The sequence below is a fragment of the Papaver somniferum genome, chromosome 9 (genome assembly GCF_003573695.1).
Source record: "Papaver somniferum cultivar HN1 chromosome 9, ASM357369v1, whole genome shotgun sequence".
In the NCBI taxonomy this organism is placed as follows: Eukaryota; Viridiplantae; Streptophyta; class Magnoliopsida; order Ranunculales; family Papaveraceae; genus Papaver; species Papaver somniferum.
In genome coordinates this window covers 112336611-112349289 of record NC_039366.1, presented here as the reverse complement: position 1 = coordinate 112349289, position 12679 = coordinate 112336611, and the positions used below count along the sequence as shown (strand labels likewise).

Sequence of the window (12679 nt, the reverse complement as noted above, 5' to 3'; positions counted from 1 at the left end):
TTTTAATCCATAAAACCTTCTTTGTTCCTGCAATATAAACTCTAATTTATTTATTCGATACCAAAATGTCTTTAAAGCAGCAGGGTGAGTGACAAAATCCCGTTTCCCTCCCCACGTTTAGACGTTTAGGTGAAGGATCATAAAGATGATATATTTACGGACCCACATTACACTTGTAATATTACTGTCATCAACTGTAGTCAGACACTCAGACTAGACTTCCCAGATAAGTAGCCTGATTTCTAGAGGAATGGAGGAGAGAGATAGAGACAAAGAAATAAGGGTTTTTGGTTTGTTACCTTACTTGGAGCAGGGGTTTTATAGCAAATCTGGGTTTTGAATCTGGATTTATTTTCCGTTCTTCAAAAGGACTCAGATGTGAGATTCTTATTCTTCTCATTCATCATGTATTTCCCTGAACCCTGAACCTATCATACCCCCAAATCCCATTTCTCTGCTTAAATTAAAATAAATAAATAGAGACCTAGAGAAAGAGTTTTTTATTCTATTTTGTTTACTTAACACCCTCACTGTTTATTTCTTTATTGCATTACTCTCTCTGCTTATTCACACATACCCCCTTTCAATGGCGGCAGCTACAATCGATGAATACGATGGTGATACAAAGAAGAAGAAACGGAAGAGAAGCGATTTCGAATCAACTCAGAGGAAATTCCTCATTGGAGCTAAAGCGGAGGTAAATGTTTGATTGATTCATTCAATTTCTAGGGCATAGGACTTTTAATTTTGCCTCTGTTTTTTTTTTTTTCATTTTTTTTTTTGATTTGTGGTTTTGGGGATTTTTACAGGTTAGAAGTGTAGAAGAGGGATTTAGTGGTTCATGGCATTGTGGTAGAGTAATTGCATGTGGTGATCGATACCGTGAAGTGGAATATGATAATTTACTAGTAGATGAAGGTACTGAAAATCTTAAGGAGACTGTTAGTGTTTCTCCTATACTTGATGGAATTGAATTGGGAAATGAGGATGAGGTGATGAATTCTTTTAATTATCGTGGTTTAATTAGGCCGATTCCTGACAAAATTACAGTTAGTAGATTTAGTTTAAATTATGGACTGTGTGTTGATGCATTGGTCGATGATGTATGGTGGGAAGGTGTAATGTTCGATTACGAAGATGGCAAGTCGGAGAGATTAGTGTTCTTTCCTGATTTAGGTGATGTACAAATGATGAAAATTGATGAGTTGAGGGTAACTCAAGATTGGGATGAAATTGGAGATATTTGGAATGTTAGAGGGAATTGGAAGTTTCTTGAATTGATTGAGGAGTATGAAGTCGATATGCCGACCGTTGTTTCAGTTAGACAGATTTGGTATGATTTGAGACAGTTGGAGGGGTTTAGGAATAAGATTAAGGAGTGGACTTGTGGTGAGAAGTCAGTGTGGGTAGATTTGCTGCGGGAGTGTATTCTGAAGAGTTTGCATACAACTGCTGAGTACATTGTTGATGTACTTCTTGGGAATTTGATTGATGATGAACCAATTGAGGAGCAGCTGAAGAGTAGAATGAAGGATACTGAAATGTCTAATTTACTAGAAGATGATGAGGGTGTTTCGGAAGACTTGAAAGAAGAAAATCCTTTAGCATTATCTTTATATGATGATTCTATTGAAAATTTGAGTGAGGAAGATGAAGAATACCGTCCATTTTCGACCAAGAGGAAGAGACGAAAAATCAGTCTCTCAACTCATGTGTTTTCAGATGATCTAGTAAAGGAGTCGGAACCAGTTGGGCGGGAAAAGTGGGTACCTGTAGGGCGAGATTTCATTCCTGAAGCTAAATTCTGCCCTGAAGCATTAGTGACCTATTTAAAAAGTCATAAGTACGATGCTAGCACACGGGATTCAGTGTTGGAATCTAGAATGCATCTGTCTTATCTTGGTTGGAAAATTGAGCAGAAAAGACATACAACAAGTGGTAACCTCATATTTCGTTACAGACCACCTAAGGGGGCGCCGCTCTATTCTCTTCGTCTCGCGTGCCAGGCAGTGATTAACCCCAATACCCATCCGGTTCCTGCATCAAAGATCTGTAGAAAGGGTCAACGCGGTGCTTCTCCTCCTTATGCGAAAGCTTCTTCGTTTGTAGATTCTGAATCACTTTATTCAGACCCTCCTGAAAGTCATGGAACACCTATCATCCATAGCAAATTGGATCTTCTACCTGAATCTTGGCCTCAACCTTTGAGAACTTATGTGATTGAGTGCAGGAAAGACGGGAATTCGAAAAAAGTTAAGGAGTTACGTGAAATAGCAAGGGAGTACCTCTTCGCTCTTGGTTGGACCACCAGATTTGTATGTAAGAGGAATCGCAAAGACCTTATTTATGTTTCTCCAAGAAAGAAGTCATACCAATCTCTTTTGACTGCTTGCATAGGGCATTGTAAAGAAGAATTTTCTTACAGTAAGGAAATAGCCGAGTCTTTGAGCTCATCTAGTCATGATAAGTTCTCTTCTAATATCCCCCCCGAGGCTTTAGGAAACACATTGCCCCAAAATGGGCTGCTTGCAAAGGGTTTTGCTGAGTCATCTAGCTCATCACAAAAGAAAGGAAACCTCGAAGCTGGTAATATACAAGAAAAAAAATCCATTGAGCAGGTGAAGAGGCAAAGAAACAGTGCGTCCCTTCATAGTAGCAGCAATCGTAAAATGAAGAAAATGAAGGCATCTCGACTTCAATTGGATAGTGAGTGTAAAACACATGTTCCACATTCAAGCAAAAGGGCAAGGCAGGATGTGATACTGAGTTCTGCGGATCGCAGCCCTCGAACTGTTCTCTCTTGGCTGATCGAAAGTAATGTGGTTCTGCCAAGGGAAAAAGTACGTTACTTGAGTTTAAAAGACGATTCTATAATTGGGGAAGGAAAAATTAACCGCAAAGGAATTAAGTGCAATTGTTGCGAACAGGTTTTTGGTCTAACAAATTTTGGACGTCATGTTGGTAGTAATTATATGCGACCATCTGCCAGGATTTTTTTGCAAGATGGAAGGTCGCTATTAGACTGCCAGAAGCAACTACAGGAAAAGAATCTGAACTGCATTGCAGTTGAACCTGGTAAGAGAACTAAAGGAAATATGGCTGACGAAAAGAATGATTATATATGCACAATTTGTCACTATGGGGGAATACTAGTGTTGTGTGATCAATGCCCATCCTCGTTTCATTTGAATTGTCTTGGAATAAAGGTACGTTTATTATCTGATTTGTTTCAAAAAATAATTTGACGTATTGGAATACTAGTAATGACTATTTTGAGTTTGTAGACTGAATTTGAACAAGAACTCATTATGCCGTTTAGGATTTGCCGGATGGAAAATGGTTCTGCCCATCTTGTCAATGTGGAATATGTGGCCAAGGCGAGCTTGACAGCATCCCGGAGCAGCCTGCTGAAAAGAAAGTTCTGCGCTGTGATCAATGCCATCACGAATGTAGGTTTAAATATTTTTATGGTCAAAACCATGCGTACTTTGGCCTATCAAAATTCTTACGATATACTAATTTTATTTTACATCTTTTGTAGATCACACGGAGTGTGTTAGCAAAAGAGGGTTGGATAAGCTGGACGTTAACCCGAAAGGCAGCTGGTTTTGCGGTATAAAGTGTGAAAAGGTACTCCATATTTCCCCTAAAACTTTTCACAGATGTTTCATTCATGGCAAGCAACATTGTTTGGCTAAATCTTTTATGAGTCGGGGTTTTGGTTCCTGACACAGAAAAAACCATTCATAGTAGGTATTAATACAGAGACTTATAATTTACAGAACTAAGAACGATTTGTCATTTGTACCTTTCAGCCGAATTATTAGCATGTGAAAATGATTTCTTATAAACTTGGGTTAACCTTTTTCTATCAGAAGACTTGAGCATAAGCATAGACAATATTTCGTTCCCAATCAATAGTTAGCTGAAGTAGCTAATCTGAAAAAAGAAAAGAAAATAGAGTTGTTTGAAGTTGTCTGTTCTGCATCAAGAATGTTAAGATGTTTCATATGGCTTTTCAGTTTGCAACAATTTATATTTGGAATATGCTCTCCCATTATGATTTTTGCATTGTTTCCTGTGCAAATTTTTTACATCGTTATTCTTTTTATTGTGCAGTTATTTGCAAGTCTCCACAAACTTCTGGGGAAGTCATTTCCAGTAGGTGTGGATAATTTATCATGGAGTGTTTTGAAACCTAGAAAACATGATTGCCACCAATTTGCTCCATCTGATAAGGAGGCTGATACGGAGATTCAGAGCAAGCTCAATGTAGCACTCTCTGTAATTCATGAGTGTTTCGAGCCCATTAAAGAACCAGATACAAAGACAGATCTTGTTGAAGATGTTCTTTTCAACAATACGTAAGCACCCTATTTCTTTTCTATCCAGGCTAGAAAATTTAGATAAGTATTCATTGACATGAAAGGGGTGGCGAAGTGTCAGTAGGTTGACATGACCTATCTCCACTCCAGATAGGTAACACCAGAAAGCTACTTCGGATGGATTCCATCCTTGTTTTTCCCCTTAACTGAGTAGCTATTCATGCTAGAATATTGTGTTGTAATTAGATCTTTACTCCAGTATCTTTGCTTATATGATGCTGATTTATCACAATCTTTCAGATCAAAGCTGAACCGATTGAACTTTTGGGGATTTTACACTGTGCTCTTAGAGCGAGAGGATGAGCTCATCTCAGTTGCGACAGTTAGGTAAGCAATCTGTATCACATTCAATAATGCATTAACTCTTCTAGTCCACCATCTAATTCGTTAAGCTCATTAATCTTTTCCAGGATACATAACGAAAAGGTTGCAGAAGTGCCACTTGTTGGTACGCGTTCCCAATATCGTAGGCAAGGGATGTGCCGCATTCTATTTGATGTTCTCGAACAGGTAATTTCCGTTAATAGCTGTTATTACTGACATATCAGTAATAGCTGTTATTTTAACCTCTTATAGATGTTTAGGTGAGATTCAGTTCTTACTGACATATCAGTGTTTCTAGGTTTTTTATGGGAGTGTGTACTCTTTTGTTGTCTTTAGGGCATTTGTCTGACCATGGAATTCTGATTCGGTGTCACTTTTTCTACTATGAACTGTATTCTTATTGGACAGTCATCTTATCCCTCTATATATTCTTGTCCTGGAAATCTTTTCTTTATAAATATATGATGAAAGATCTGACTCATTTTCTTTCTATCTTCGTTTTTCAGAAGCTCAAAGAATTAGAAGTGGATAGGCTGATTTTACCTGCCGTTCCTCAAGTGTTGCATACATGGACTACTTCTTTCGGTTTCTCTAAGTTGACAAGTTCAGAGAGATTAGAACTTGTACAGTACACTTTTCTGGATTTCCAGGATACCACAATGTGCCAGAAATTCTTAAGGATGTCACCAGTAGCGAAACCAACACCGGAGCCAACAGGTGTGTGATCTTTTTACCCTTTCAGCAATAACTAAATTATTACATCTGAACTCGAATTTATTTGTATTATGCTATATATCAAATTTCTCAGGGAGTCGACCAGAACTTATTCTTAGGTTCAAACTAAAGAAAGAAAATATTGATACAGATAGGAACACTATCATTCCGGCAGTAATTCAAGCAGAACAGGTCGAACGGAGTCAAGATGCAGAGCAACAACAAGTAGAGTATGCATTCGTTCTCATTCCCTCTGTTTCCTTTCTTAAAACTTGACTTTGTAGCTATGCAAGCTAGGTAAATATATGACTTCCTTGGGTAGAAATGAATCCATCCAATCAAGCACACGTGGGGGATGTGAGAATACCTTTTTATTTACTTGTTACCTGTCATTCTCCATAAATCGGTTAAAGAAAAATATAACAGAAAAATTGTAGAACATGAAAAATGTAAACACGAAACACATAACAGTGTGTTTATGATTTGTTTTAAGTACTTTAGCAAGGAACGACGAACTTGATAAATCACATGTTATGGTGCTGGCCCAAAATTGGTCACCTTGACCATTACAAATTAATGAGAACATGGGAAAGGGAAGGTTGTTGTTTAGGTATACAAAATCTTGTTTCATGGGGAAATCATCTGATGAGTTACCTGAAAGTTTTATCAGATGTAGCGAAGTTGGATTTTAAAATCTTGAATATTCACATATAATTTTGAATCAGGTTACTCTGTAGGGGTACAGCTTCCTATACATTTTTCCTGATCCAGTTCTAAGTCTTTTCTTCAGTCTAGCTAATGTGGTATCCACCTAACCAGTTCTTCTTTTGTCAGACTTGGCGTCAAAGATGTCTCCGACTCAGTTGTGACAGCTCCTCCTCTGGATCTGGTATGCTTTCCCCCTCTATTGGTCAAAAACTCGTTAACTGCTTTATCCATATCACCTTTATTTGTTACCACTTGTCGGTGTTGCTTATCTCGTGCTTACACTCACAGACGACAACACTGCAACATGAGGCTGAGCAAAATAGGCATAACAGTGAGCCATGTATCCTTCAGAAATGCTTGTCGGAAGATTTTTATAAGAAACAGCAGGATTATCAATGCTCGGCAATACCAGATGAGAAGTTAGCGTTAGTAGTTTACAATGAAAACCAGCAGAAGTGGGGTCCCTGTTTCAAGTTCTACACGCGAAAGAACATTCTAAGTCCTTGTTAGAGCTGACATAGCATCCCATGCCCACAGGCCTTAACACTGACGTGACCGACTGATCTAGTAGGATGCAGAGTTCATAAAATAGTTATGAAGGAAGATTTTTTGGTGTTCTTTTGTATGAAGCTGGCAATGAAAAGTTCTAATTTTACATAACTTTGAAGTCTGACGGGGCGGTGTAAAGTCTCAGTTTTGATGTATAGAAGAAAGGTGGAGATATGTTTTTTTGTATAGGATGAGACTTGGTTTTAGGATCAAAGTTTCTTCTTGTAAAGGGGGGGTTAAAATGGTTGTAAAAAAGACTTTTATGTTCAAAGAAAAAAGAAGGTTTAAAAGGAAATGAAATTGATATATTCTGTGCAATGATTTTTTTTTATTCTAAACTGTTAATTTACGGACCGTGCTTGGCTCCATGAGTTTAGGGCCAAAAGTTTTTAAAGAGCAGTCAATTCCATTTCAAAACTGAAAGTACCCTCATTATCACGGCTTTAGTCATCTTTCCCCTCTAAATAAATGTATTGGGTCGGAATTGATTTATCTTTTGTTTGTTTGTTTCTTGAAACATGAGTAGTGCATAAATGTATTGGGTCGGAATTGATTTATCTTTTGTTTGTTTGTTTCTTGAAACATGAGTAGTGCATTTAGTTTGGTGGATCATGGATGTTGTTTTGGTATAAGCTGACTTTTCCTGCTTACCACCAAATAGAGGTTATAGCACTCTGAACCTTATCTTATCTGAAGAAGACAGCCCATTAACTTCAGTTTTCCCAATTTCCATTCAAAATGGGTAATGTTTGGTGGTACTCTAAATAATTGAAGTGATTTCAATTTTTCCATTATGTATATTGGTATCATTTTGAGTTTTTAGTTCCGACATTGCTCTATGCTTAGAAGCTACCTGATTTGTGGGACCCAATAGAGTAACAGAATCTTTATTGGATTCAGTTCACTCCCAACCCAGAGTACAAAGCTGGGGCTGTCTTTGCAAAAAGAAGTAGAGAATAACAATTCAAAATCAAATAAGAATGGACTTTGCAAAGCTTAGCATTCACTATGGTGTTGCATTATGGTAATGTGGGTGGAACGCGCATATTCTCTCGATGAATTTGTTTTTTTGAAGCACTACTTTTCGGTGTCGGTTCCATTATATACATGAAACTCCACTTATCAGATGGATGTTGTCCGAATTGAAATCTTGGAAACGGAAGATCTCCTGCTGGAATACACTGTGAAAGGAATACGTTGTACATCTCCCTTTCGGTTGCTGAGTATTGAAGCATTATCCACACCAAATGATTATATAATAGTGCTTCATGACCTTGAAATTGAATAGGCACTAGCTATCCACACCAAGTTAGATGAATATATTCTCTACCGTCGACAGTCGACCATTATTAATTTTCTGCAGAAAAGCAAAGAATAATTTATTTTCTTGCAATGATAGTAGAGTTCGAATTGGACTAAAAATAATGGATCAAACTTTATATGTATCTGCATAAGTTTTAATTACAAAATGACAATCCCTTTCTCACTTCCAAACAAAGAAGAAAGGTGGCTAACTTTTGATGGAAGTCATAAAATTAAATTTTGCTAGCAACCAATGCATTTAGTTCAAAATAGCGTGGACCATTGGTGTCTAGAAACAACAACCTTATGGACCCAGTAGATGTTTATGAACCCTGTTTGAATAGTAAGTGTACATGTTCTATGGGCAACTGGTGCAACTAGACGGCTTGTATGATTATCATGGGGTCCTTGCTTAGCTAGGTTTTGCTTAAGATTTAAAAGGTCTTAATGTGATTCAATAATTTTTGATGTCAACTTTCATTATTGCATTGGCCAAAGCTACCAAAAGTTCGAGTGTTTGTCAAGATAAGGATCTGTTGTGAATCATTCATTTTATATTATTTTAGTTATTTTTTTCTCGTAGCAATTATAGTTTGTGTTTTCTCTCATTGACAATTTAGAAGCTTGGGAGTTATCACTTAGTTATTTTTGAAACTTAATTCTAATGAATTCTTTTTAGTAAATAAGATCAAACTAAGTTGCAAAAATGGCAGGAAAACCAATATGAAAACGTGAAAAACGGCAGAAATCAAAATGCACTGAATGAAAAGTTCGTGTTAAGTAATACCACCACTTGATCAAAATAAACCGCAGAGTTTTCATTTTTCTCAAAAGTAAATTAGTAAGTATCTAAGAGTATAATAATCAAGAAAAATAAATTAATGCTCTACTAGCCAGACAGTCTTCTCTAATGGTATTTCAAGACTATAAAATGTCTAATCAGGAAAAATTAATTAATTCTCTACTAGATAGTCTTCTCTAATTACATTTTAAGACTATAAAATGTCTAATCAGGAATAAATTAATTCTCCTTTCCGAATCAACAATGGTATTTCAAGAGTATATATAAATGCACGATGAGGAAAAATAAATTAAAATACTCTAATACTAGACAGTCTTTCAAATCAATAATAATGAACAAAATAAATTCTATACAAATGGACACCACCATCAAATACAAATACTTTTCAACAATGTATCTTTCAATGCCAATCCAGCTATACCTTAACTAATTTGTTAGTATATGATTCTTCCTCTATCGGGTTACATAGTTTGGTGGGTGAATAGTGACCAACTGATACAAACTCTCTATCCATTGCTACATCTTCAGCAAAATTACAAAGAGTGAAGCAATTAAAAACCATGGAGGGGCCAATAGAAAGTGATCATTCACTAACAACTTTATCCTTTGTTTGTAGTCTTCCGTCCCTTCTCTTTGTCAAAAAATAACAACAAAACAAGATGAGTTTTTTTTCTTTCAAAAATATAAAAAATAAATATTTGATAACAAGAAATGAAGAAGAAGAGACCAAGAATCTCACTTATTCATTTTTTTTTTATATATATATTTTGTAATGGTGTATGCACTAGACTCACACACTCGTGAGTCGCCACCATGAAATGTAAAACCCTTTTGCTTGCTAGCTAAAAGGGAGAGTTCATTCATATATATATTAAGTAGCTCACATGAAACCATCTCATAAGCAATCCTCCTCTTCCTTCATTCACATGCAACTCTCCCACATCAAAACAAAACATATACATAATACACACTTCTCTTAAAAAGTTCCTTCTACAAAACTCTTTCTCAATCTCTCATTCTCTGCAAAGATTTATCTTCCTAGTTCCTATACTTCACTTATCTCTTTCAATGGGAGTTCATGGTGTTTGTAAAGTTCTTTTGTTGTTGATACTGTTTGAAATAGTATCATCAACTCAACTGCAAATAACAAAATTACACAAACAAAAACCACCAAATTCATCATCAAAATCTCATAAGGGTAATAATAAGAGGAAACCAGTTGTTCCTCCAAACCAAGAAAGTTGTAATATATTTGTAGGAAGTTGGGTTCAAGATGATAGTTACCCAATTTATCAATCATCAAATTGTCCTATCATTGATCCTGAGTTCAATTGTCAACAATATGGTAGACCGGACTCTGCTTATCTCAAATATAAATGGCAACCCAGTGGTTGTAATATTCCGAGGTAAAAATAATAAATGTTAGTCTCATTAGTTTTAATTAATTAAGTTTCTTAATCCATAACTAAATTATGTATTCATGTTTTGTGTTTTGACAGGTTCAATGGGCTTGATTTCTTAACAAAAATGAAAGGAAAATCGATTATGTTTATCGGAGATTCCTTGGGTCTGAACCAATGGCAATCTTTGGTTTGCATGATATCGGCAGCTGTACCAAAATCAAAAACTCAATTTACGAAACATGATCCTTTATCATCATTCAAATTTGTGGTAATTATGATTAACAGTGTACTCTTGATTAAAATATACTATGCCGAATTAGTTACATTTTGATTAAAAAGTGTACGTAATTTCTCTACAGGATTATGGAGTTACTGTATCCTTCTACCGAACACCGTATTTAGTCGATATCGACAGTGTCAACGGAAAGCGAATTCTCCGACTTGATAGTATTTCTCAAAGCGGGAGTATCTGGAAAGATGTTGATGTTCTATCGTTTAATTCCGGGCACTGGTGGTCTCATAAAGGACAACTTCAAGGGTGCATATATATACAAACACCTTAATTCTTCTTCTTAACTAATTTCATTTTGTATAAAGAGATGGCTTACAATTAATTAATTTGATATTTGCATGCAAATTATAATAAATAGGTGGGATAGCATGGAATTAGGAGGATCGATCTACGAAGATATGGATCGTTTGGTTGCTTTTGATAGAGGTATGAGAACATGGTCAAATTGGGTTGACACCAACATTGACACATCCAAAACTAGAGTTTACTTCCAAGGTGTTTCTCCTACGCATTACAAGTAAGTTATTATAACCTCATCTTTATGTTTCCTATATCTTCTTCTCCATTCTGTTAAGCCTTTATGACAATTCTTCTATTCCTTACGTAATCTATATACATAGAAATATATTCTGCACGTATCTAAACGTCATTTAAAACAACGGCAATTGACATAAATTCTTTCATCATCTTCCCTGCAACATGCTAAGTTTGACGTATGAATGAAATTATCCTTGGTAACAAGTCTAGAACCTGTGTGTATATATTAGTCCAACAACTAGTCATGCCAAGATTCTTTTTCATCAAAATCAGATATTGAATATGTCAGTGATTTGTGACCTCATTGGCCTTCCTTTTGGAGGGTTGTAGGTCCTATGCATGACCACCCCACCCCTTTCCTCTGTTTGGTTTAGCAATTTTGCTTTGTAATATTAGTATCTTTTTTTGATGCAATATTAGTATCTTTGTAATATTAGTATCTAGGACCCGTGATTACTTTCTTCACGGGAAGACTATCAAAAGAGTAGCATTGTCCTCTAGTTCTTTTTCTGTTCTTCCGAAAATATCCCTATCCAATGGTGACATAGTTCACGAGATTTCATTTTCTTGTTCTCATCGTAATCATTGTCTGCCTATGTTGATTTTAGGGCTATTTTAGTCACTAAGTGTATTTTTTGTAGTATGTGAAAATTACAGTCTATTGGTAATACTGTCGGTGACATTCTTAAACGGGTAAAAATTCAAACCCGACAAGTTACTATTTTTAGGCTTTGAGAGTTATGGCTCTAGGACCGCAAATTACGCATGCTTTTAGAAACCGAACTTTATTTTCTGCATGTGATTATGTGCTGGAAATGGTCCATCATGGTCCTACTCATGACTTCCACATTCACGGCGGCTTTCCGTGGTACAGTTACGATGCTTTACCTGACCCGCTTTATTGGGTCGGGTTAACCCGGTGGATGCTTTTCTGACGATTCTGTGATCTTGTTGTTGTAGTCCTAAAGAGTGGAAAGACAATTCAGGGAGGAAGAATTGTTACGGAGAAACGGGACCTTTAGGTGGAGAAACATATCCTGGGACATACCCAGATCAGATGGGGGTAATTCAATCAGTGATCAGGGATATGAAAACACCTACTTATCTACTCGACATTACGGTTCTTTCCGAGCTCCGTAAAGATGGGCACCCGTCGATATACAGTGGAAATGTGAGTCCAGATCAAAGATTGAACCCGAACCGCTCTTCAGATTGTAGTCATTGGTGCTTACCGGGGTTGCCGGATACTTGGAACCAGTTGTTCTATGCTACAATTTAAAACACAGTTGTTTTTAGGCTGCTGCTGCTGCATTACTGATTGATATACTTGCTACCGTATAGTACAGGGTGCACATTGTGCCGGCGTTTCTCATTTAATCGTGTGGGGTATAAGTTATTATATATATACAGATGTGTAATCATTCAAAACGGTACGCAACAATGCGTATTGGTTACATTTGTTCGAATTCCTGCATTAACATATTTCTAATATAATAAGAAGAAATTGTTTGCTTACAAACATAAGAATTCCCCTTATGCCTAATTACTGTACTCTTAAAGAACGGGTTCGAATTTCTCCCAACAAAGTGTTTACTGTTTGTTATTTTTTTCATAAAAGAGGCAAGCCTCGTATATCGATTAATAGAGTCGATTCAAGACGGGA

The 12679-nt window shown here is 36.4% G+C and overlaps 2 protein-coding genes across 3 annotated transcripts; both read left to right on the top strand.

The window, feature by feature from the left end:
* The first annotated feature begins 273 nt into the window (after positions 1-273).
* Positions 274-6964, top strand: LOC113308090. 2 transcript variants are annotated; one of them, XM_026556565.1, is made up of 11 exons: positions 274-697; positions 810-3206; positions 3320-3449; positions 3542-3630; positions 4120-4364; positions 4626-4712; positions 4796-4895; positions 5216-5426; positions 5575-5653; positions 6258-6312; positions 6420-6964. In XM_026556565.1, exons 1-11 carry the CDS (start codon positions 587-589, stop codon positions 6639-6641), a joined length of 3726 nt encoding a protein of 1241 aa, XP_026412350.1. In that variant the 5' UTR covers positions 274-586; the 3' UTR covers positions 6642-6964. The 2 variants fall into 2 exon arrangements, with proteins under 2 accessions (XP_026412350.1, XP_026412349.1); XM_026556564.1 differs by having other exon boundaries at positions 5518-5653.
* A 2581-nt stretch (positions 6965-9545) lies between these two features.
* Positions 9546-12535, top strand: LOC113310122 (protein PMR5-like). The gene is made up of 5 exons (XM_026558702.1): positions 9546-10190; positions 10284-10455; positions 10547-10725; positions 10838-10996; positions 11977-12535. The coding sequence occupies exons 1-5, from the start codon at positions 9853-9855 to the stop codon at positions 12293-12295; spliced, it is 1167 nt and encodes a 388-aa protein (XP_026414487.1). The 5' UTR covers positions 9546-9852; the 3' UTR covers positions 12296-12535.
* The last annotated feature ends 144 nt before the right edge of the window (positions 12536-12679 follow it).

Bases quoted from the DNA above. Each gene is read 5' to 3' on its own strand.
- LOC113308090 (XM_026556564.1), top strand. From the start codon at position 587: ATGGCGGCAGCTACAATCGATGAATACGATGGTGATACAAAGAAGAAG. The intron at 4,896-5,215 runs GTAATTTCCGTT...TTCGTTTTTCAG, and splicing joins TATTTGATGTTCTCGAACAG to AAGCTCAAAGAATTAGAAGT. The intron at 6,313-6,419 runs GTATGCTTTCCC...TTACACTCACAG, and splicing joins CAGCTCCTCCTCTGGATCTG to ACGACAACACTGCAACATGA.
- LOC113310122 (XM_026558702.1), top strand. From the start codon at position 9,853: ATGGGAGTTCATGGTGTTTGTAAAGTTCTTTTGTTGTTGATACTGTTT. The intron at 10,191-10,283 runs GTAAAAATAATA...GTGTTTTGACAG, and splicing joins AGTGGTTGTAATATTCCGAG to GTTCAATGGGCTTGATTTCT. The intron at 10,997-11,976 runs GTAAGTTATTAT...TTGTTGTTGTAG, and splicing joins GTTTCTCCTACGCATTACAA to TCCTAAAGAGTGGAAAGACA.